Source organism: Schistocerca piceifrons, chromosome 7 (assembly GCF_021461385.2).
Source record: "Schistocerca piceifrons isolate TAMUIC-IGC-003096 chromosome 7, iqSchPice1.1, whole genome shotgun sequence".
Classification (NCBI taxonomy): domain Eukaryota; kingdom Metazoa; phylum Arthropoda; class Insecta; order Orthoptera; family Acrididae; genus Schistocerca; species Schistocerca piceifrons.
The window spans coordinates 555,611,313-555,638,384 of record NC_060144.1 but is presented as its reverse complement, the minus strand read 5'-3'; the positions used below and the strand labels follow the sequence as shown (position 1 = coordinate 555,638,384).

The following is a 27,072-nucleotide window of genomic DNA, read 5'->3' as shown; positions in this document are numbered from 1 at the left end:
CCTACTAAGTTTCTTGTCTATCTTGTATATGCCGTTGTGAAGTTTATTACCCCAAAGTAAGACATTGTCAATTTTTTTGTTTATCACTCCCTCGAGATGCGATACTTTCTGATTTATGACCCGAAAACTATCCACAACCATCTGATTCATGTTGTGTAACTGTTCCTCATTAGCTTGTAAGGGTGCTGCAACTGTTTGATTTAAAGCTAACAATTGTTCCATCATTTCTTACATTGCTTTTATGTCAGACATCTCCTGTTCTAATAAATGAAGACTTTGATCGACTTCTTTGAATGACTCATTTTGCGTTTTTATCGGCATGTCTAAGTCCCCAGAGAGTAACAAATTTTCACAATCCTGCTCAGATTCAGCACCACTTTCCTCTTTTACAATGGTCATTTTCGTAAAATTTCACAAACAAAATAATAAAAGGAATAAAAAGCTCTACACAAATGTACTTATCTTTTTGGTGGGTCTCCACTCATGTGGTCAGTCCACTTTACCATTTCGTTTCGTATCCCTTGATTTCCATGTATTGTACATCTTTGCACCACGTGGTTATTAGACACAAGAAAATTCATCCTTTTTTTTCTTTAGGCTTGTGCAAAACATAGATTTCATCAATCCGTGTACATATAAATGTCTTAACCGTGGCACAGAGCCCCCAGTTATCATGGACCCTTTCTACTACACTGCAAAAGTTATCTGCATACAGATACCATTACAGTGTGGCTAATGGATGTACATTACTTTGTAGAGATGGTCATGATGTCCCCTTCTTAATGCTGCTGAGTCTGCATTGCCCATGTGGCTCCTTGTTTTGTCTAGGCGATGATTCCACTGCTTCTCTGGGTGCAAGAAAGGTGCGTGTTTTATCACTAGACTGATGAAATCATGACGCAGGATTCCACAGTTTGTTTAAAAAAAGCACATATTTATTGCCAGAACTTGAAAACGACTACTCTCCACTCCGGCCAAAACTCAAGTGGCTAAAATCCCGTTGCTCACCAAAGATCACAGTCGTAGCAACAAAGAATATATTTTCTGTATCAATTATGGATTGCAACACCTACCCTAAAATCGTACAAAGTAAATGCTTTTCAAAACACCTTTAATTAGTGTATAATATATCAAAATGGGCTATTTTTCAGTTCTATTACATCCTGGCGGAGAAGAAAGAAAGGAAAGGTAAGACTAGGAATGTTAGAAACAAATAATAAAAAGAAGATAGACCCCAAAGACAGAAGCCTACTGCACATCCCACTAAAGGATCCCTCCATAGGAGGTACTTCACTGTGGGCTAGAGAATGTAGAACTTACCAATCCTACAGAATGAACATCACCAGCTTCAACCTCACAGGCCCTGAAAATTGGTTCTAACACCATACTATTGAAAGCCTATGGAGAGAATAGCAACAAAATAGTAACTTCCATCCAGTTTACCACCTCAGCTACAAAAGAAACCTCTGACTGGTCACTACAAGTTTTACTTTGTTCTTAAATTCTTTCAAGTAAGACAAGTGAGGCAAATAGTTTGACTGCTTATACTAAGTTAAGCTAACCTTCCCTAAGAAATTGGTATAAACCCAACCAGAACTTGTTAGATTTCAAATAGTACCAAATGCCTTTGTACAAAACCCATATAAACTATTATTACTGCCACCTAGTAGAAAATTGTACAAGCTATTACCAGATTTTACCATTTTCTAAATTTGAAATACAAAACACTTTATAAAATACACTGAGACATACTTCCAAAATATATACCCACAATGTGTCAGTGGTTGGACACATTCATGAGTATCTTTAATCATGTTATGCTACTCTTACAACAGCATCTATTTTATGAAAGCTTTATTCATTTTTGGTCACTAATACCAAATAGGAGAAGCTACATTTTCAAATAACTAGTAACATTTTAGCTATATGTTCTATATTCCTTTACTAATTATAACCTTCCTTAGGAGCAGCATACAATACACAATTTATATAGAGGGATTCAGCATTCTGTGTATCGTTATCTTCTACATTTCTCTCCTTTTTCTTCTGTTTCGAGTTTAACAGACTCTTAATCGATTATGACTCCATGCCTGGTTCCTTTCCTCTCTGTCTCCTAAGTAATCCTGTACCTCCCACTGAGGGTGACCAATACACATTATTTATCCATTTGTTTGTTTGTTTGTTTGTTCATTCCATGCTTCAAGGTCTCAGCATGGAGAAGCAGGGTGCACCATCGAGTATGACCATGCTGTGACAATGTGGGTAACGTCACCGGGTACAGGTGACGATGAGTTAGCTGTCAAATTGTTCATTTTCCTTTCTATCTCCTAAGTACTCCTCTACCTCATGCTAAGAGTGATCAAAATGTGTTATTCATTTATGTAATTCTAGTGATTTATCAAAAATTGACCCCATTTGTGTTGCTATGCATCTTGATCATCTCATTTTGATTGAACCTAGATGTCAGCATGTCATCCAACACAGTCTAAATGTAGAACTTCTCCTTCCTTCCTTTTCTTTGCTTCCATGATGAGGCATTGTTAACATCCTCTGTTTACAATTCTGTATTTGTGTCTGGAAAAAAAAAGTGCTAAGTACATGTTTTTGGTTTGTTAATAGCAGCACTCTTCTGAAAATTTACTGCCTAATTACTTTGTCCAAGTTCAAATCAGGAATGTAAATTTCTGAAAATGACTGAAGTGGTGAGTGAAAATCTGTACCAAGGCTGGGTATCGAACCCGGGTCTCCCGCTTACTTGGCAGGTGCTTTAGCCTCCTCGATCCAAAGTCTCATTGCCTCCCCAATCCACTTGAAATTCCCCTTACACATGAACAGAACTACTGAGGCTCCCCATGTTCTGGAATAGCACCTCAGCATTGAATGTAAATGGGGATCCACCCTGAAATTCAGGTCCAGGTAGTTATACAAATGAAATGACACAATTTCCAATACTTATATGTATCTCTGTTCATGTGTAAGGGGGAATTAAAAATAGACTGGGGCAGCAGTGAGAATTTGGATCGAAGAGTGAGGTGTGCCAGGGTCGTCCGTGCAGTTATGTGAACCACTGTGCTAAGTTGGCCAGGTGGCTAATGCACCTGCCTAGTATAAAGGAGACCTTTGTTCGATTCCCAGCCTTGGTCCAAATTTTCTATCGCCAGTTCAGTCTGTATGCAAAAAATCATATCTGTACGAGATGAGTAAAGTCTCAAATTGTGTCATTCATTTCAACAAATCACCCCCCCAAGCAACCGAAGTTGATTTTGTAGCATGGCATGTCGAGTTGCTGACGTAATGCCAGACTGCTGTGCTTGGTGAACTGGACTGCTGCTGTTAGTTGCATCATTGCCATAGCTGCCTCATCTTGCTGTGGTGTAGTTTTTGTGTTGGACCGACTGGAAAAGTTGTAGTCTTTATAGTCTCCTGACTTGGAGACTTTCATTCTTCTATGGTGCATGTATTGCCAATTAATTTAGTTATCACTTACCAAGAAATTAATTCTTCTGATGTTTCTTTGTATTCCTTGGATGTGATTACTTAATGATTTTGTCACAGAATTTCTTCTACTGATGTCATTGTTAATGACAAGAGGGATAACCATTGTATATTCTTCACTTTCAAATATCAATATCTTTTTAATGTGTACCTAATATGAGTCCTCTTTCTCAAATTCTGTTTCAATTTTTAGCATTAGTTTATTCTGGGTCCTGCATTAGGGCCCCAAAATGCAACATTTGGGTTTTAGAAGTGCTTATATCTAACCTTCATATTCTGAACTGCAGCACCTTCAATTATGATTTCTTCATAGACCAAGCAGGTGCTACACAGTGGACATTGTTTCCCCTGCAGTTGGGTCTTGTGCTGAAAATCTATAAATCTTGATCTGTTTCCAACATTCTGCAAATGAATAGAAAGTACTTAATCTTCTTCTGATAAAGAGTATATTATAGCTTCTGATACAACAAGTTAATCTAAAAGAACATTGCACGTAAATTTTGTGTTTGTACATTCAACTTTGATGTTACTGGGCAAGATCTGACATTTGAATGAAAATGTACAATTTGACTGACAATTCATCATCTTCCATTCAAAATGACACCATCCATATTGTTGCAGCACACTCCTACTCAGTGCTGCACCCCACTTGTCCAATCCTTGGCCTCGAAGCACAGAACAAATGTAATGCCCTGCAGGCATGCAGGCATCACAGCCCTTGGTAAAATGCAATAACCGTCCACCCATATCAGTTTTCATTTGAAAACAATGACATAAATGTTGAAATAGTTTTCAGTTTCAGACTATTAAACCAATAAATAGTTACAACTATCATGCTCATCGTTTGTCGGCTAAGTATGGGTTGAGTAACACATCACTTTTCCAAAGTGATATGTTACATCACAAGGATTATGTAAAAATCAAGAATAGCAGAGGTCATTTTTGTTCCTAGTGTTATATTTTTAATTGTGAGAAGCTATGTATGACGAATTGGATAACAGATTAAATATATTTTGAAGCTGTTCTTAGTTTGTCTAGTTGCTGAAATACAATATTATGAAAAGAATACATTGCTACTCACCAAACAGCGGAGGTGCTAAGTTGCAGATAGGCACAATGAAGAGACTGTCAAATAAATAAGCTTATGGTCAGACTTCAAGAAGAATGTAATAATTCCAATCCCAAAGAAAGCAGGTGTTGACAGATGTGAAAATTACCGAACTATCAGCTTAATAAGTCACAGCTGCAAAATACTAACACGAATTCTTTACAGACGAATGGAAAAACTAGTAGAAGCCAACCTCGGGGAAGATCAGTTTGGATTCCGTAGAAACACTGGAACACGTGAGGCAATACTGACCTTACGACTTATCTTAGAAGAAAGAATAAGGAAAGGCAAACCTACGTTTCTAGCATTTGTAGACTTAGAGAAAGCTTTTGACAATGTTGACTGGAATACTCTCTTTCAAATTCTAAAGGTGGCAGGGGTAAAATACAGGGAGCGAAAGGCTATTTACAATTTGTACAGAAACCAGATGGCAGTTATAAGAGTCGAGGGGCATGAAAGGGAAGCAGTGGTTGGGAAGGGAGTAAGACAGGGTTGTAGCCTCTCCCCGATGTTGTTCAATCTGTATATTGAGCAAGCAGTAAAGGAAACAAAAGAAAAATTCGGAGTAGGTATTAAAATTCATGGAGAAGAAATAAAAACTTTGCGGTTCGCCGATGACATTGTAATTCTGTCAGAGACAGCAAAGGACTTGGAAGAGTATTTGAATGGAATGGACAGTGTCTTGAAAGGAGGATATAAGATGAACATCAACAAAAGCAAAACGAGGATAATGGAATGTAGTCGAATTAAGTCGGGTGATGCTGAGGGAATTAGATTAGGAAATGAGGCACTTAAAGTAGTAAAGGAGTTTTGCTATTTGGGGAGCAAAATAACTGATGATGGTCAAAGTAGAGAGGATATAAAATGTAGGCTGGCAATGGCAAGGAAAGCGTTTCTGAAGAAGAGAAATTTGTTAACATCCAGTATTGATTTAAGAGTCAGGAAGTCATTTCTGAAAGTATTCGTATGGAGTGTAGCCATGTATGGAAGTGAAACATGGACAATAAATAGTTTGGACAAGAAGAGAATAGAAGCTTTCGAAATGTGGTGCTACAGAAGAATGCTGAAGATTAGATGGGTAGATCACATAACTAATGAGGAAGTATTGAATAGGATTGGGGAGAAGAGAAGTTTGTGGCACAACTTGACCAGAAGAAGGGATCGGTTGGTAGGACATGTTCTGAGGCATCAAGGGATCACCAGTTTAGTATTGGAGGGCAGCGTGGAGGGTAAAAATCGTAGAGGGAGACCAAGAGATGAATACACTAAGCAGATTCAGAAGGATGTAGGTTGCAGTAGGTACTGGGAGATGAAAAAGCTTGCACAGGATAGAGTAGCATGGAGAGCTGCATCAAACCAGTCTCAGGACTGAAGACCACAACAACAACAACAACAACAACAACATGGTCAAAATGGCCTTCATTGGTTGTAACACACACACACACACACACACACACACACACACACACACACACACACACACACCCCTTGGTATGGCCTCAGCAGCCAGAGACTGTGGTCATTTGTATGCTAGTTGCATTTTTTTTGTGTGTGTGTGTGTGTGTGTGTGTGTGTGTGTGTGTGTGTGTGTGTGTGACTAATTCCAGTGAAGGCCTTTTTGGCCTGAAGGTTACTTGTTTAACAGTCCTTTTGTTGTGCCTATCTGTGACTCAATGTCTCCTTTATATGGTGGAATAGCAATCCATCCTTTTCATAATATTGTCATTATTTCATACTGGTTTGTCCATTGTTTGATAGTTAATTAAATAGGTGTATAACACCATTCCTATATCTCACCGTATGCATTTTTGCTGTGCATATTTTAGGTCAAGTGCAGAAATATCCAAGAATATTACTTCTTATGACATTAAAAATTTAAATATGTAAAAGAATGTAACTTTCTGGTGTTTTGATAACCAAAATTAGGTACCAAACACAAAGAAAATGATCTTTAATGTAAGTATGTGGTAATGTCTACAACGTGGGAAGGTGGATTCATTGCATTAGTAAAGAATGATGTTAGTGTGTTCTTGCAGTTTGAAATTGAAGTTTGGTAGCCAAAGGATTCTCCGAATTCTTTAATGTACTTCAAAATTTTATTAGTTGGTGAATCATCTTCAGTTTTAAGTTCTTATCAGTGTAACTACCCAGACAGCTTGATCAATCTCTCTCTCTCTCTCTCTCTCTCTCTCTCTCTGTCTTTTTAACTGTTGCTGTTGGATTCTCATTCTTCCTTGTAAAGAACTGTTAGGATTAGTTCAGTGATAATCATTTGAAAAGCCAATCAGTTATAGTACTTAAAAGCTCATGTACATTTTCTTTACTGACACATTTTTGCTTGACTTATATATTGTGCCTCATCAACAAAGATAAGTATTTCCACTTCTTCATTAGAAGATGTGAGTCCATTTCCTCATATAACAACACTTAGAATATCAAACAATGGAACTTCTCCCCCCCCCCCCCCCCCCCCATTTGCTTCACCTGGTCCTACTCCACCCAACAAACCACCTTCCTAGATGTTGACCTCCACCTCAAAGATGACTACATTAGTACTACATCTGTCCATATCAAATCTTCTAACCACCACCAATACCTCCATTTCAACAGCCGCCACCCATTCCATACCAAGAAGTCCCTTCCATACAGCCTAGCCACCCATGGTCATCGCATCTGCCGTGACGAGTGGTCCCTCTCGAAATATATCGAGGGTCTCACTGAAGCCTTCACGGACTGTAAATATCCCCCCAACCTTTACAAAAACAAATCTCCCTTGCCTTATCTTTGCCCTCTTCCACCATCCCCCAAAGTCCCACTGTCTGACCACAGAGGAGCATTCTCCTCGTAACTCGTTTCCACCTGGACTGGAACAACTGAATTACATTCTCTGCCAGGGTTTCAACTACCTCTCATCATGCCCTGAAATGAGAAATGTCGTGCCCACTATCCTTGCCACCCCTCCCACAGTGGAGTTCCACCATCCACCGAACCTACACAATATACACTTCCATCCTTGCACAAACCCTGCTCGAAACCCCATATCTCGTGGCTCATATGCCTGTAATAGACCTAGATGCAAGACCTATCCCATACACCCTGCCATCTCCACCTACTCCAGTCCAGTCACAAACATCACCTATCCCATCAAAGGCAGAGCTACCTGTAAAACCAGTCATGTGATCTACAGGCTAAGCTGTAACCACTGTTCTGCATTCTATGTGGCCATGACAACCAACAAGCTGTCTGTCTGCATGAATGGCCACTGACAAACTATGACCAAGAAACAACTGGACCACCCTGTTGTTGAGCACACCACCTAACATGACATTCTTCATTTCAGTGACTGCTTTACTTCCCACCAATACCAGCTTTTCTGAATTGTGCAGTTGGGAACTTTCCCTGCAATATATCCTATGTTCCCGCAACCCTCCTGGCCTCGACCTTTGTTAGTCACAGTCCTCACCCATCCAGCCCCTTCCCTGTTCACATTCCAGCTCTACACAGCCCTCATTCCACCATCGCACCCAGTGTTTTTACTTCTCTCCTTTTCCACTACCTCTGCCCCTCCCCACCTCTCCCCTGCCCATTATCTAACCTCCCGACTGCACATAGCTGCCAACCCTCTCTCCACCTCATCCCTGCATCCTTCCCAGCAGCACTGCACTCTCTCTCTCTCTCTCTCTCTCTCTCTCTCTCTCTCTCTCTCTCTCTGTCTGTGTGTGTGTGTGTGTGTGTGTGTGTGTGTGTGTGTGTGTGTATGTGTGTGTGTGTGTATGTGTGTGTGTGTGTGTTCTATTTTTGACAAAGGCCTTACTGGCCGAAAGCTTTATTTGTGACAGTCTTTTTGTTGTGCCTGTCTGCAACTCAGCATCTCTACTATATGGTGAGTGGCAACTTTTCTTTTCATAATACTCTTGTAATATGCAAGGTTCAGCCTCTTAAACACAAAAACACACATGAAAATTCACCAATATATACTACTAAGAAAATACAGGAAGGGCTACATCTGTAACTTCAGTAAAGGATCCACTATAGAAAGCACTAAAAAAAAAGTTTTTCGCCATCTGCATATCTCTGAACATGTGTGGGCTTAAGCTCAAGGGGAGCAGAGAATGAAAGAATAGCCTTATGAAATGAAACTATTAACTGTATTGTGAGGTCATCCAGTGTGTGCGGAGATTTCCGGTGGTGACACACTGCAAGTTTCAGCTGGTCCGAAACTTCTGTTGGGTCCATGTCAGAATTCATTTGATTGTTGCCACCATGGAGGAAGGCTTTCACCATACAGACATAACGTTCTAATGCATTGCTATCTTGAAATAACTGGACACTACATAGCTAGACAATAGGTGGGATGGTCATCTTTCAACTTTGCTATAGTGACTAGAGCCATCTAACATCCATACATCATAACTTCTAACGCTTTAGACAACCTGAAGTGATGTGAAGTTAGACTGCAGAATTCACACCTCTCTCACATCAGTTGACTTACTTGATCTGCACAGCCGATCCTCTTCTCTGGATTGCCGGCTCTGTCAATCTCCAAAATCTTCTTCTCCGAAGAATAGTGCTGGTTACAGGAATTTATAAGACTCTCTCTCTACTTTCAAAATAATTTAGTACTCGAAGAATATTTTTAGTTCAGTCTTGGTATATTTCAACTTCCACCAATAACATATTCACCATTCCTCACATTAACATTCGAATGTTTACAAGTCAACCAATTCATCTTGCATTAGACTCTATAAAATACATGTGCAATAAAATTGGTTTAACAACCACACAATTTATGAACCTGTCTTGCCTCTAGAGAGTCCAATACGTGAAGTACTTAAAAGTCTCTATTCAATTGTTCATTTTTCTTTAACAATAATCACAGTCACTAAAACAGCAAAGAATACTACATAATTACTCCTTGTTCCTTGTTCTTTCATCACGGCTTCTGTGGTGCTAGGGGCAAGCACTTATCAGTGTGGTTCGACCGCCACATTTACAGTCTTCTCATAACGAACTTCCAACCTGCACACAGAAACAGGCGGCGCAGTAGATACGTTTCCACTCTCCCATTTATATTTAAAATGTCATGTGTTTGAGACGGTAGAAGGACGATTGGTTCTAGAATTTACACGGAAATTCTCAAAGCATTATAACCTGCCCAGAAAAGACTGATCCACATTCCTACTGAACCCTTGAGAGTGCATGCTTTAGTAGTGCATTGGTACCTGGCAGCCTTCATACTTGCAGGGTGCCAGACATATCCTGCACTCATTGGTGAAGAGATTCTAATGCCATGGATCAAGTTTCTGCAAAATATTTGATCAAGTTAATGTCTGCAACTGAAGAACATATTAATAGAATAAAAAATCTGCTCCAGTTGTCAATAACTTCTAACTTATTGAATGACCGATTTCAAAGCCTAAAGCTTCATCTTCATGTGCCATCAAATAATTATGAAAACATAAATGTGTGGCTGTTGGTGGCACCTGGAGGTGAAGCGTTGGCTTCAAAAGCTCTCGTGAAATAAATAACAAATCACTGACAACTGAAGCAGGTCTTATATTCTATTAAAATGATCAAGTTTCCATTATAGAAATTCTCTTGCCCACCTTCTTTGTCCGTTAGTGTTTTGGGGGATTTTTACTGTTTTTTGTAACAAAAGTCTAGAGGAAAAATTAATAGTGTGAAGACAATAACATACTGTGTTAGTTGACACATGCTTTCTTGGCTGTGTCCAAAAAAGTAGTGAGCATTTCTGTTGCGTATGAGCCATAATATATAGGTCATAGTCATCAGATGGTGGTGTTGAATGTGGACGACCTCTATGCGGCAGATCTGTGTTATATCTCTCAGTGTTGGTTGAATGTTTGAATAATGTCACTGTGCCATTTGGCTGGCAACTTCCTGTGCTTGCAACTTCTTTTACCACAAAGTGTCAATTCAGAAATGGGCTAAGCTCGAAATTGTGCTCCCACCCCACCCCTCCCTCTTGCTAGCTGTTAACAGTGCTCCCAATCTAGGTAGCTGATATGAGAACAGCTTGCCCCAATTTGCATAGGTGATAAATATCAATAGGTTGCCTGCAGTTTAATGATGATTACCTAGCTATTCAGTCTCTGACCAAGTAAGGTGTCAGAAATGTTCCTACTTGCAGGGGGTCCTTGCTTAGTATGGACACAGAAGGAGATTGGATGGACAGGTAACAACACAAAAAAACAATAGAAAGTTTAACAGAAAAAAAGAGAATGTATTCAAAGATTTTAAGTTCACAATATTCACCGATTGGACTGGCCCTAATGTCAACCATTACTTAAGAAGATTATGAGGGACTTTCAGTAAGAAATGTACTGAGGTAATTTCAGTTGAAAAAGTGCAGAATTTTTTGTGGGACATTGTGGAATATTTCCGCCTCAGCCCCCGTAGTTTGATGATGTTCCAATTGGTGGTGGCACTATATGTAGCCTCCAAGATGGCGTCTGTAACAGAGTTGCAGTCCAAGCAGAGCACCATCATGGTGTTTCTTTCGGAGGAAAAACAGGGTGCTGCATATATTCATAGGCACTAGCAGAATGTGTATGGAGACCTGGCAGTGAACAAAAGCACAGTGAGTCATTGGGCAAGGCATCTGTCATCACTGCAACTAGGTCATACAAACCTGTCCGTTCTCCCACTTGCTGACTGGCCACATGCAGCTGTGCTACCCTCAGGAAACTGAAGAAATGACTTCACCATATTCATCGCCACAAAAGTGCAAATGAACTATTCCATCTCCTTGACAATGCAAGGCCTCACACAAGTCTGTGCACATGAGAAGAGCTCACAGAACTTTATTGGACTGTTCTTCCTCATCCACCCTGCAGCCCGGATCTCGTACCTTCTGCTTGGCCTAATGAAGGATGCATTCCATGGAAAGTAGTACATGGCTGATGGGGAGGTCGTTGATGCAGCAAGACATTGCCTCTCACTTTGACCAGTAGATTGATACCATGCAGGCATGTAGGCCCTCCCATTAATGTGGTGTTAGGCCATCCCATTCAATGGGTATTGTGTTTAAAAATAGGGTTTTGTAGCCAGTTCAGCCAAAGTAGTGGGGAATAATGTGGTGTATTGGAATCCTAAGTATAACCAACCTACTTTCAGAACAAACCAAAATGATTATGTTTGACAGTGTTCTTGGGTGCATTACATGATTACACCTCTTGCATATGAGAGAACATCCTGAATCGCTACTCAGTCTTAATGTGGTCTCATCCAAGAAGAGCACTTGGCCCTACCCTTCATTGGCTCAATCTGTGTGCAAATGGTGTCGACGATGTGTAGGTGTCTAAAGAGCACATTGTACTGGTCAAAGAGATCACATCCATGCATTTTCCACACCACTGTGGAGTGTGAGATTGTGTGCCTTTCAGTCCTGTTAACTGTGGTACCAACTGCAGCTACTGTTTGACATGGATCCCTTCTTGCCTGTTGCACAATGTAGTGGACATCTGCTGCTGTAGTTGACCACGGTTGACCATCTACTCTCCTTCAGGGAGCAGTGCCTGTGTGTTGGAACATTCCCCGTGCATGTGAAACAGTGCTGTAAGCTATACCAAATTCCTGGTCTACGCTCATCAGATTTTGTCCTCCTTCCAGTTTCCCAGTGATTCTTCCTCAAGTCATCCAAATGTTGTCTTCAGGTCATGTTGTAATGAAGAACACCACCACAGTTGGACTCACATTCGGGAGGATGACGGTTCAATCCCACGTCCGGCCTTCATGATTTAGGTTTTCCATGATTTCCCTAAATTGCTCCAGGCAAATGCCGGGATGGTTCCTTTGAAAGGGCACGGCGTCTTCCTTCCCCATCCTTCCCTAATCCAATGAGACCGATGACCTCACAGTTTGGTCTCTTCCCCCAAACAACCCAATCCAACCACCACAGTGCTCTGTAACATTCTGTCTTTTCCCATTCCTTCAGGTGACTTGTGTTCGAGGGCCAATCCCATTTGGCACTATAGACGCCTTGTCCTCATACCATTTCATGTCCTCCTTTGTGTGCACAACTGGGAGACCTCTGGCAATATGGTCCCACACTTTCATTCATTTGCACCAAGTAGTTAATATGTTCTGGTACTTTACCTCTCTTGTCGTCAAATTTTATAGAGCATTGTATTTCTTTAAACTTTATCTATGGTAGGAAGAAGTAGTAGCAGTGATGTTATCAACTTTGTTATGATTAATTAATTAATTCATTCATTCATTGGGATCCATAGATCCCATAGAGAAGAAGGACCTTCAAACATATACAGTAAAAGAAGACAAGGAAATCATAGAAACTTAATCAGTAGACTGCATTAACAATAAATTATCACTATACGAACACATGCTATTCACATCATCAAAATTTAAATCAGGTAAATGAGTAAGAAAGCTGCCACTTTGAAAAACTCTGCTGCTTCCTCAATTTTGAGGGTGTAACTAATATTTTGAAAATACATGAATTAAAAACCTGAACTAGTATATATCTATTGTACACAGTTTCTAGTTTATCATCAGAATTGTAGCCTTGTTTTTATAGTCTGAAATACTTTTGCATCATAAAAATTATTAACTTAAACATGCTGAATAGTTAAGCAGCTTGTTGAAACCAATTTACAGTAGCTGAAGATAAGTATTATTTGTGTTTTTGTTAGTGTTTCAGAATTCCCGTGTGGTGTCCCTGGCTGTGATGCAAAGTTTGAGTCTCTTCTACAATTTGATGTGCATTACAGCACAGCTCATCGGTATATATGTGTGGTATGTAGGAAGACGTTGCCATCACCACACCTACTCGATCTTCATGTATCAGAAAGTCATGATTCCTTTTTCAGTGCTCAAGCGGAGAGGAAACCAATGGTAAGTTTCTCATTATAATAAATATGTAATCATTTTTAACTGATGGGACTACAGGTTCTTGGTGAAACAAGCCCTTTTTTCTAGTGTTACTGCTTTGAATATGTTATTCATATGTTTTGATGTATTAAGAAATAAACAGCCTACAACCAACAAAGAAAGTAACGGGTAATTATAAGCACATCAAGCTCTTACAATATACTTCAGTAAAAATAAATGATGATGTAATAAATTACAGCTTAAATACAGCGTTTCTCACTACCCAATATTGACAGGAGGCTACTTACACTGGGTGGGGAAGGGGCGGGGAGGGGGGGGGGGGGAGTAGACGTACCAACATTAAAAAAAGTTGTTGGGCACATTTCTACATCTGAAAGTTGATATCTGTTACAGTTTCGCGCAGTTCGCAATATGAGTGATGCTGGTAGTACCACTATGAGGATGCAAATAAGGATTGCTTTCAATGCACACTGTGACGGTTGTGAGAATTAATTACCTTTGAGATGGAACGTGGTGAGTTGTCAGTCAAGAATGCCTTTAAGGTGACAAGGACGCCATTAACAGCACCTCACTGAGTTTGAACGAGGTTGAGTAATAGGCCTGCAAGAACATGGATGTTCCTTCTGCAATATTGCAGAAAGACTTTGCAGGAACATAGAGCTCTGGATGGCCACATGACGCCCCACAGAGTTGGGCGTATGGCTGTGACACATCATACTGCATCTGCAGCATCAGCAGTCTGAGCAGCAGTTGGCACCACAGTGATGCAACAAACTGTTACAGATCAGAATATTGAATCAAAACATCTTTCAGCCATCTAAATTTCCAAATAGTTATTTTATTGAGGAACCAGTTTTGGCAATATATTAATCCATCTTCAAGCCCCTGATTGACGTGAGGGAAGATTTCTACCTCTGCTCCAGCCAAAATAGGAGCCAGAATTCAATGACTGATATCCATAGATTTTGGCACAGTTATCACTTCACTTATCACTTGCTGACTGTTAGACAAAAATTACAAATTGGTTCCAAGGACAACTCTGAGCCAAATGCCCCTGTACCAAGCAATGACCCCAATCCACTGCCATCTGTGACTTCAGTACTGTCAAGTGAGAGTTCATTGAAGGGAAGAGTGAAGGTTTGTTGTGTTTTTGGATGAAAGCTGGTTTTGCATCAGTTCCAGTGATGGTTGTGTGTTGGTTAGAAGAATGCCAATTGAGAGCCAAGAACCAACCTGTCTGTGTGCTAGACACACTGGATCTGCTCCAGGAGCAATGGTCCAGGATGCAATTTTGTGTGACAGCAGGAGCACTCTCGTGGCTATCCCATGCAGCCTGATTGCAAATTTTGTACATCATTTTGGCGAATCAACCTGCTGTGCTGTCAGTCATGAACAGCATTCTGGGGGTGTTTTCCAATATGATAACACTCACCCACATACCACTGTTGCAACCCTTCTTGCTCCACAGTGCATGCTCAATCAACAGATCTGTCCTATGTCCAGCACATATGGGGCATAATTGGATGACAACTCCAGTGTCGTCCACAAACAGCATTAACAATTCCTGTATTGACTGACTAAGTGCAACTAGCATGGAGTTCCATCCCAAAAACTGACATCCAGCACTTATGCAATATAATGCATGCATGTCTGCATGCAACATTCTGGCAGTTACACCGATTACTAATGTATCAGCATTTCACACTTGCAGTGGCTGATCTCACACATACATCAACCTATGATCTTGCAAAGTTAGTGACTTAAATATGTTGCCTAGACAAATGTATTCCTCTAATTTCATTACTCTACATTAATTATTTTTTTGGTGTTGCAGTTTTTTTGTGTCAATGTATTTACTGTGAAACAGAGTATCCAGGTCAGGTCAATAATTTTCAGTTAATTTTCACAGTATTTAAGGTTAGGGTATTTGATACAAATCATAACTGTACAGTATGGAGTTGGATGGAGAGATCAACTACATTTTTCCATATGTGGAAAGGGTACTCCCGGATGCCATGAAGAGCACAGGGTGCAGCCAACTGCAGGTGGTCACTCACGTCGGTACCAATGATGTGTGTCACTTTGGATCAGAAGAGATTCTCTCTGGTTTCGAGTGACTAACATAAGTGGTAAAGGCTGTCAGTCTTGCTTGCAAGATGAAAGCAGAGCTGAACATTTGCAGCATAGTCGACAGGACCAATTGCGGACCTCTGGTACAGAGCCGAGTGGAGGGTCTGAATCGGGCTCAAATGGTTCTGTGACCGTGTAGGCTGCAGATTCCTCGACTTGCGCCAAAGGGTGGTTGTGTTTCGGGTTCCGCTGAATAGGTCAGGTGTCCACTATACGCAGGAGGCAGCTACATGGGTAGCAGGGGCTGTGTGGTGTGGACTGGGCGGTTTTTTAGGTTAGAGGGTCTCGGGAAAACATAAGAAGGGCTTCAGTCACAAAGGGTGCAGGTTGAACACAGGAAGAACGTAGATAGTGGAACCATTGGTGTAACAGTTGTAAACTGTCGTAGCTGTATTGGGAAAGTACCAGAGCTCCAAGCGCTAATAGAAAGCACTGATGCTCAAATCATTATAGGCACTGAAAGCTGGATAAAGCCGGATATAAGCTCAGCCGCAATTTTTGCGAAGAACCTAACGATGTTCCGAAAAGATAGGCTAAACACGGTTGGCGGTGCCGTGTTTGTTGCTGTTAGTAGTAGTTTAACTTGTCGCAGAATTGAAGTAGACACTTCCTGTGAGTTAGTATGGGCAGAGGTCATTGTTGGCAACCGGAATAAAATAATAATTGGATCCTTTTACCGACCTCCCAGTTCAGATGATGCAGTTGCTGAAAGGTTCAAAGAAAACTTGAGTTTGATTTCAAACACGTACCCAACTCGAACTATAATAGTTGGTGGTGACTTTAATTTACCCTCGATATGTTGGCAAATAGACGTGTTTAATTCCAGAGATACGCATAAAATATCATCCAAAATTGTGCTAAATGCATTCTCTGAAAATTATTTTGAGCAGTTTGTTCATGAGCCCACGCGAATAGTAAACCATTGTGAAAACACACTTGACCTCTTAGCAACAAATAATCCTGAGATAATAACCAGAATCAAAACTGATATAGGGATTAGTGAACACAGGGTTGTCGTAGTGAGACTGAATATTGTAATACCCAAATCCTCAAAAAATAAGTGAAAAAAATACCTATTCCAAAAAGCAGATAAAAATTCACTGGACACCTTCCTGAGAGGAAATCTCCACTCATTCCAAATTAATAATATAAGTGTAGACCAGATGTGGCTTAAATTCAAAGAAATAGTATCGGCAGCAATTGAGAAGTTTATACCAAATAAACTAACAAACGACAGAGCTGATCCTCCTTGGTAAACTCAACGGGTCAGAACACTGTTGCAGAAACAACGAAACAAACATGCCAAATTTAAACAGACACAAAATCCCCAAGATTGGCAATCCTTTACAGAAGCTCTTAGTGTGGAGTTCAATGTGAGACGCCTACAACAGTTTCCACAAAGAAACTTTGTCTCAAAACCTGGCAGAAAATCCAAAGAGATTCTGGTCGTATGTGAAGTATGTTAACGGCAAGAAACAATCAATGCCTTCTCTGTGCAATAACAATGGAGATACTGTCGAAGACAGTGCTGCCAAAGCAGATTTACTAAACACTGCCTTCCGAAATGCCTTCACAAAAGAAGACTAAGGAAATATTCCAGAATTCGAATCGAGAACAGCTGCCAACATGAGTAACGTAGAAGTAAATGTCCTCAGAGTAGTGAAGCAACTCAAATCACTTAATAAAAGCAAGTCTTCTGGTCCTGACTGTATTCCAATTAGGTTCCTTTCAGAGTATGCTGATGCATTAGCTCCATACTTAACAATCATATACAACCGTTCGCTCAGAGAAAGATCTGCGTTGCACAGGTCACACCAATATTCGAGAAAGGTAGCAGGAGTAATCCAATAAATTATAGGCCCATATCGTTAACGTTGATATGCAGTAGGATTTTAGAACATATATTGTGTTCGAACATTATGAATTACCTCGAAGGAAATGGTCTATTGACACACAATCAACATGGGTTTAGAAAACATCATTCCTGTGAAACACAACTAGCTATTTATTCGCATGCAGTACTCAGTGCTATTGACAAGGGATTTCAGGTCAATTCCGTATTCCTTGATTTCCGGAAGGCTTTTGACGCTGTACCACACAAGCGGCTCAGAGTAAAATTGCATGCTTATGGAATATTGTCTCAGTTATGTGACTGGATTTGCGATTTCCTGTCAGAGAGGTCACAGTTTGTAGTGATTGACGGAAAGTCATAGAGTAAAACAGAAATGATTTCAGGCATTCCCCAAGGTAGTGTTACAGGCCCTTTGCTGTTCCTTATCTATATAAACGATTTGGGAGACAATCTGAGCAGCCGTCTTTGGTTGTTTACAGATGACACTGTTGTTTATTGACTAATAAAGTCATCAGAAGATCAAAACAAACTGCAAAACGATTTTAAAAAAATATCTGAATGGTGCAAAAAGTGGCAGTTAACCCTAAATAACGAAAAGTGTGAGGTCATCCACATGAGTACTAAAAGGAACTCGTTAAACTTCTGTTACACAATAAATCGGTCTAATCTAAAAGCCTTAAATTCAACTAAATACCTAGGTTTTACAATTACGAACAACTTAAATTGGAAAGAACACAGAAAATGTTGTGGGGAAGGCTAACCAAAGGCTGCGTTTTATTGGCAGGACACTTAGAAAATGTAACAGACCTACTAAGGAGAGTGCCTTCACTATGCTTGTCCGTCCTCTTTTAGACTACTGCTGTGCAGTGTGGGATCCTTACCATACCACTTATTGCCCGAACCGCCCATTTCTGAGCCAAAAATATCCTTTTAGAATGGGAAGAGTTACCCAAAATATAATACCATATGACATAAGCGAATGAAAATAATCAAAGTAGACTAATTTTTGTGTCGAACCATCACTTACTTCAGATACTGTTTGAATAGTAAAAATGGCAGCATTATGTCTTTGAACAAGATTCTGAACATGGACTTTCCACGACAGTTTACTATCTAACTGAACACTTAGAAATTTGAACTGTTGAGTTTCACTAATCATATGCCCACTCTGTGAAATTCAAATGTAGGGTTTTGTTGAATTGTGTAAAAACTGACTCTTACTGTGATTTAGTGTTAGTTTATTTTCTACAGTTTTTATTTTCGCAAGTCCGTCTTGATCACACAGATTTCTTTACACTTTATGACCAGTTTCGGCTTATCGCCATCTTCAGATTGTTAAAAATATTCTGATATAAATCATTGTCAAGTTAAACATGAGTGCACATGTTTAACTCGACAATGATTTATATCAGAATATTTTAATGATCTGAAGATGGCAATAAGCTGAAACTGGTCATAAAGTGTAAAGAAGTCTATGTGGTCAAGACGGACTTGTGAAAACAAAAGTGCTAAAAATAAAATGATCGCAGACTCATATATAGACTTCATGTCTTCAATTGATAAATATTTTCTACAAGCCATGAACTTATGTCATGAACTGCACTATTTGAAACATCCTTTACTAACAAGCTAGTGTCATCAGCAAACAGAAATATTTCAGAGTTACCCATAATACTAGAGGGCACATCATTTATATAAATAAGGAACAGGAGTGGCCCTAACACTGATGCCTGGGACTCCCCCCATTTGACCATCCCCCACTCAGACCCCACATCACAGCCATTCTCAACACAGTGAATACTGACTTTTTGCTGTCTGTTGTTAAAGTAAGAGATGAACCAACTGTGAGCTACTCCCCGTATTCTGTAATGGTCCAACTTCTGGAGCAATATTTTGTGATCAACACAATCAAACGCCTTTGTTAAATCAAAAAATATGCCTAGTGTTCGAAACCTTTTGTTTAACCCATCCAGTACCTAACAGACAAAAGAGAATATAGCATTCTCAGTTTTTAAACAACTTCTAAAGCTGAACTGTACATTTGATAGCAAATTATGTGATATAAAATGATCAATTACCCTTACATACACAGCCTTTGCAATAACTTTAACAAACACTGATGGCATAGAAATAGGTCTAAAATTGTCTACATTACCCTTTTCTCCCTTTTTATAAAGCAGCTTTACTACTGAGTACTTTAATCGTTCAGGAAAAATTACAAATATGGCTAAGTACAGGGCTAACATGTGCAGCACAGTACTTTAATATTCTGCTAGGCACTCCATCATATCCATGGGAGTCCTCAGTCTTCAGTGATTTAATTATTGACTCAATCTCCCCCTTGTCTCTATCACAGAGGAGTATTTCAGACATCAATCTCGGAAAGGCATTGGCCAAGAGAGTTCTGTGATTCCCTATAGAAACTAAATTTTTATTTAATTCACCAGCAATGGTCAGAAAATGATTGTTAAATACTGTACATATATCTGATTTATCAGTAACAGAAATACTTTTACTACTGACTGACTTTATATCATCGACCTTGTGCTACTGACCACACACTTTCTTCTCAACTGACCATATGGTTTTAATTTTATCCTGTAAATTAGCTGTTCTATTTATGCGCCACATACTCTTTGCCTTCCTAATAACATTTTTAAGCACCTTACTATACTGTTTGTAATGGGCAACTGTAGCTTGATTGTGACTACTTCTAACATTTTGATATCATTCCTGCTTTGTTCTACATGATATCCTTACCCCATTAGTCAGCCACCCAGGCTGCCTTTTACAGCTAGTACCCTGTTTAGAATGTTAAAATGGAAAGCAACTCTCAAAGAGCATGAGAAGTCTGTTAAGGAAAGCATTTATCATCTATGTTATCAGCACTACAAATATCCTGCTACTCTTGTTCCTTGACAAATTTTAAAAAACTTCCTATTCCCACATAGTTGTAATTATATGTGACATTTGTTTGAGTACAAAAGCCCTTTAGTGTTAAAATCTGTGCATCATGGCCTTAGTGTTAAAATCTGTGCATCATGGCCTGAAAGGCCATTCAGACTCTTACTAACAGAATGCCCATGTAGTAATGAAGAATGAATTATCTATGGCTGTGCTACTGTTCCCCTGCACCCTAGTTGGAAGAATCACTGTCTGCCTGTCTGCATCAGATCATATGAACTTAGGAGATCTACCAGCATCTTTTTTCTTGCACAATGATATACAAAATTAATACTGAAGTCATCATGTATAACTGGTTTCTGGTACTTTCTACATATTGAATCAAGAACCCTCTCTAGCTTGAGCAGAAATGCTCTGAATTCAGAGTTGTTGTTGTTGTTGTTGTTGTTGTCTTCAGTCCTGAGACTGGTTTGATGCAGCTCTCCATGCTACTGTATCCTGTGCAAGATTCTTCATCTCCCAGTACTTACTGCAACCTACATCCTTCTGAATCTGCTTAATGTATTCATCTCTTGGTCTCCCTATACGATTTTTACCCTCCACACTGCCCTCCAATGCTAAATTTGTGATCCCTGGATTCAGAGTTAGGGGACCTATAAACAACAAAAATTTTAAGTTTATTTTCATTAAATTGAACTGCCCCTGCGCAAGATTTAAATATCTGGCCTCGCAAAGAAGTCCTTGTAAAACAGCCAGCTAATCTGTTTCTTGGTAAAGGAAGCCTCTGAATTGTCAAATTATTTAAGTGGTGCTCTGATATACCAATAATGTCAGAATCAACATCTATCAGCAGTTCACTAACTTTATCTCTAAAGTAGGTATACCTATCAGCTGACTTCAATCTAAAAAAGCTGCAGCTCTAACACCATCTACTACAGGAATTTTTTCATGAATGATCCCACCACCCCACACTACACTGTCACCTGTGTAAGCTTTGCCAGCTTCCCTTTCCCATACGTATTGAGGTGCTGGCCATGCCTAGTGAAACCAGATCTGCTGATAGACTCAACTGGCACCACTGCAATGTGGCCCATGTCCTATGCCATCAGTGCCTTCTCCAGCCCCATGTTAACGCACCTAACAGCCGCATTAAGATGAGGCTGATCATGACGCTGAAACAGTTGCACGAAATGCGCGTTAGTGCCACTAGTTTGAGTAGCTATCTTTACCATGTCACCATCTACATCATATTCCCTGTCCCTATCAAGACTATTCCCTGCTCCACCCACTATGAATACCTGATCCTCCTTCGTAAAATTTCTACATAACTCCCCTATGCTGTCAGTCACCTGAGCCAACTCTGCACTACACATCACAGTGCTGGTGACCTGGTACTCACTCCCTGCCAGTGCTGGACCACACCACTACTGTGTGAACTACCTAGCAGCAGAACCTTCTTCTTTCTGTTAGGCTTTGCAACTGACTTAGGTCTCATAACTGCTAAGGACTGCTGCAGGTTTCCTACACCTACACCTACAGCTACAAGAGGCTCCTCTCCACTCAACTCTTGACAGTTGGTCAAATCTATTGTGTATATGTAAAGTGCAGCTGTCTGCATACCACCACCACCACCACCACCACCACCACCACCACCTCCTCCTCCTCCTCCTCGTAGCTGCCTTCTTGTCAACTGCGAGTTCCCATTCTCCAGCACCCTTCACCCTCCTCAACCTATCTAGCTCCTCCTTAGCATACTGTAACTGCACCTGAAGGGTGCAGATCTTACCCTCTTGCTCCTCTGTCAACGTATTTCTACTACAGATTCTATATTCCCAGGAGAGGATGTCACTAGAATGCCCACTGGCTTCCCTACTGCATTCCCCCCAATGAAAATACTTTGAATAAATCCTACACCGTAACCCACTACTCACAAACCTACAACAGAGCCCACACTTCTCACTCATGGTAAAATTTTACTGTTACTGAAAAAAATTAAACGTCTACATTACCTAAGTTCAGTTTCACCAGTAAACTATTTATAGGACTAACAATAGCGGTCTCTAAATTCTCTCTCTACTAAGAAAGCAACAACTTTCATTAAACTACTAAACCACAACTAATACCAGTACCAACAAAGCTTCACAAAATGTACTAGCGAAAACCAAAAACTTGAGTGGCTACTGGAATGCTCAACAAAGTTAAAACTGAATGAAAATTTGGCCGAAATATTTCACTAGAAACATGAGCTGAAAAGTAAAGCACGAATTTTCTAAATGACATCAACACACATAAAACTCTATAAAACACAACAAGCAAATGTTTCCAAAAGTTTATTAAATCGTTATTTCACCACAAACAGTGCAAAACACCATTGAGAACTATTAAATTTAATAACTGTATATTAGTGCACAAACAACTTGGTCAGTACTTAGCTTCATAACAGCTAAAGCTGCAATTGCATGCCGCAAAATGTAAACACACGACTGAGGCGTGAGACTTGGATGACTGACGTAAGCACGTTCACAAATAACAAACCACTTGAGTCATTAGCACAGAAAGAAAGACTGAGATTGATGAAAATCCACTGATAAGTTACTTTTACAGCAAATATTAACACAAATAAACTTTAAAATAAGTAACTGAAGACTAAAACTTTATAAAATATTGACAAGAAATTTCAACAGCAGTCCAGCACTCATGACGTCACACCAAAGATGTCACTTCCTTATGATCACTTTCCCATTGGTTACACTGGACATGTCATGGACCTGTTTGTGTAATGTAACATGCAATGTGTTAGCTCACAATGCAGTGAGGTGTGCTACACCTGGATTGAATGGACATGGTGGATTAACGACCATTGGTGTGGTACACCAGCTAGCCAAATTCTGGTTTTTAGGCTATTTTTCCCTGCTTATTTAGACAAATTCTGGGAGTGCCTCCAGTCTACATCTAAGAAAATATGATTAACAAATATTTAAAACATCATAACACACAAAACGAAGTTAGTGTCATTTATAGGGTAAGTGGTTGCAGACGACTTCCCTCTCTTAGGATAAATGATGACTTGGGTGGCAGGAAGGACAGCCAGTTACAAGGCAAAGCTAAATTAAAAATGTGAAATCATGAAAAAGATTCCATCCCATACAATAAGATAAAACGTTAGGAAAGAGAGACAATGGGCATTTCATGATCAATACTTTAGAGGACCAAAGAACAGTTAACTCTGATTGGTATACAACAATTTGTTTGCCATAGGACATCAATGCCTTTGTTTTTCATCTTGAAAATAAATGGCAGCTATCATGCAGCAGGTCAAACTGTTCATTATTTGAAAGAGAAGAACATCAAGTTAATGTCTCATCAACTGTATTTATCTGATTTATAATCTGTAACAACCTCTATTGGTTCTAATATGTCCAAAAATCTTTAAATTATAAAGGAAAATGTTTTGACAACTTGACAACTAATAAAGCAATTTTGTACCAAGAAACATTTTTCCGTAACTGTTTTTACAGCCACTTACAAGGCAGCTTTTATATTGACCCATTCTTGCTGAAAACTCAGAAAAATCAGCAGAGGGCCTTGCAAAATCACCAGCAATCTCAACCCCCTCTTTCTCCTCCCCCAAGGATTACACAGTTACCCACTACTCACAAATCTTCACAGCCCTGACACTTCTCACTGGTGATCATAAGTTACCAAAATTAACAAATAATAGAAATCAGATGTTTCTGTGGCTACCATTCTTCATAGAAATAAAGTGAACTGAATTCCCACTTCCTACACTGTAGAAGCTATAAAATTGAAGTACTTATCTACAGTGTTGTTAGGCAGGCACTACTGCACTTGCTTCTAAATAATGTGAGAAGAAGCCAGTTGCTGGTAGTAAGGCAGCAATTCACTAATGATGTAAATACCATTGACAGGTTACAAACGCTATTTGAATATTTCACTATCATTTACGGGTTCCTTCTTCACTCATTAGAGGGTAGTTGCAAGACCTTACAAGATATTTCTGCCTAACTGTCCACAATAAGGCAGTTATGGCAGCATACAAGCAATAAACAGGAAGTAAAAGCATAGTAATCTGTTAAATAAGACTCTTTAAAACCACAATGAAACTTCTGATGACAAAAGGCTTGATCTGCTAAACTGACTAAACTTATAGACTAAAGCTGACAGTAGTCTGTTAACTACAGAAAACAATCAAAATTGTGCTGTATCAGACCAACGCTTTGATTTTATATACTTAAGAAATTCTCCAAGTTCAAATAAAAATCATTTGTCTGGAACTGCTTTCATAGTGTATTTAAGTCACGTTATGTGTCTGACACTTGGATTCAACTTTATCACAAGTGATACACAACAGAGTAGTTATTGCAGTGACAGTGAGTTTTCCCTGTTCTGTAGAAGGTAATGCAATATCTCCAAAGAGATGAAAAGAGGTGTATATACAGATCCCCCGTTACAGAATGTCACTACTTCTTGCTTTTTGTGCTAGTGAACCCTAATTGCTGTACAAATTGTATGTATATTAGGCATTATTTTTGGATAAGCCATATTCTTTTGATAGTCAAAATTGAGTTTACTTTTTGTGTCTAAATGTTTGACGTTAGTCATGTATACTGTACACTAAATGAAATATCATGAGAAGAAAGAATAAAATCTCTTAATGATTCATGTAATTAGTGAAAATTTGTGCTACTGAGAAAAAGATCTGTATTCCATTGTAAGCAAAGTAACATTGTGGATGATGTTCAATATCAGAAAACCCATTCATATATATTGTATATTTTTATTTATATTTTACATATATCTTTATTTATTTATTTCAGTTTCGCTGCTTTGTAGAACAGTGCAGCACGTTATGCAACAATCCTCAGGAGCGACGCAGTCATTGTATTTCACAGCACAATTTCCCTCATGATTTCCGGTTTGATAGTACCAAAAAACAGAAGCACACATCAGCTGCAGGAGGTCAGATGGAGACAGATATTCGTCCTACAAATAGATCACATCTAAAACCAAAGACTTTCAGTTTTGGGCGAGGAGCAAGGAATTCCAAGAACTGGTTTAACCAAGGGAGAGGTAGAATGAAAAGTACTGATATTGACACAGTGATGAAAGATCTACAGGACAGTTTACCAGATCAAACATAACCTGTGAATAAAATTTAGTTTCCCCAGTTACATGAAGAGAAGTGCAAATAATACTTCAGAGAAAAAGTATTGAACATCAGATAGGCAGTTAAAATATTGTCATAGGTTTTGTGTGTGTATCCACCATTCAGTATTCAACTTTATGGTGAGCACTGACCTCTCATGACAGCTATTATTAATTTAATGATGTTATTTAGAGGAAGTACTGTTTCAATGTTGTTGTGGAGTGATTGTTTAAGAGATGATGTATTCAGATGTAACTCAGTTACCAGTATAAAAACTTTGTTAATAAAAAATATCAGCTGATATAATATCAGAATTGTGGCATTTTTCATTAGAAAATAAATAAATAAATAATAATTTTGTGCACGAACTTGATTCTGAGTGCAGGATGAAAAGTTTGGCCGTTGTTCAAAATTTCAAATATATTTAGCATATGGTTTTCTTGATAACTATCTTAAGTGATCAGTACTTCACATTTCGTAGCACTGGATAACCCCCCCACCCCCCCGCCCCGCCCTCTCTCATGAATCATGGACCTTGCCGTTGGTGGGGAGGCTTGCATGCCTCAGCGATACAGATAGCCGTACCGTAGGTGCAACCACAACAGAGGGTATCTGTTGAGAGGCCAGACAAACGTGTGGTTCCTGAAGAGGGACAGCAGCCTTTTCAGTAGTTGCAGGGGCAACAGTGTGGCTGATTGACTGATCTGGCCTTGTAACACTAACCAAAACAGCCTTGCTGTGCTGGTACTGCGAACGGCTGAAAGCAAGGGGAAACTACAGCCGTAATTTTTCCCGAAGGCGTGCAGCTTTACTATATGGTTAAATGATGATGGCGTCCTCTTGGGTAAAATATTCCGGAGGTAAAATAATCCCCCATTCGGATCTCCGGACGGGGACTACTCAAGAGGATGTCGTTATCAGGAGAGAGAAAACTGGCGTTCTGCGGATCGGAGCGTGGAATGTCAGATCCCTTAATCGGGCAGGTAGATTAGAAAATTTAAAAAGGGAAATGGATAGGTTAAAGTTAGATATAGAGGAAATTAGTGGAGTTCGGTGGCTGGAGGAACAAGACTTTTGGTCAGGTGAATACAGGGTTCTAAATACAAAATCAAATAGAGGTAATGCAGGAGTAGGTTTAATAATGAATAAAAAAATAGGAGTGCGGGTAAGCTACTACAAACAACATAGTGAACACATTATTGTTGCCAAGATAGACACGAAGCCCACGCCTACTACAGTAGTACAAGTTTATATGCCAACTAGCTCTGCAGATGACGAAGGAATTGAAGAAATGTATGATTAAATAAAAGAAATTATTCAGCTAGTGAAGGGAGACGAAAATTTAATAGTCATGGGTGACTGGAATTCGGTAGTAGGAAAAGGGAGAGAAGGAAACATAGTAGGTGAATATGGATTGGGAGTAAGGAATGAAAGAGGAAGCCGCCTGGTAGAATTTTGCACAGAGCACAACTTAATCATAGCTAACACTTGGTTCAAGAATAATGAAAGAAGGTTGTATACATGGAAGAAGCCTGGAGATACTTT

At 39.5% G+C, this 27,072-nt stretch overlaps 1 protein-coding gene across 1 annotated transcript in view; it reads left to right on the top strand.

Moving 5' to 3' along the window:
* Positions 1 to 25,817, top strand: part of LOC124804625 (protein lethal(2)k10201) — a 79,720-nt gene extending 53,903 nt beyond the window's left edge. Inside the window, exons 3-4 of the mRNA XM_047264829.1 lie at positions 13,276 to 13,477; positions 25,199 to 25,817. Of these exons, the coding sequence (XP_047120785.1) occupies positions 13,276 to 13,477; positions 25,199 to 25,522 (526 nt within the window). The 3' untranslated portion in view covers positions 25,523 to 25,817. The remainder of the gene's footprint in view (positions 1 to 13,275; positions 13,478 to 25,198) is intronic.
* The last annotated feature ends 1,255 nt before the right edge of the window (positions 25,818 to 27,072 follow it).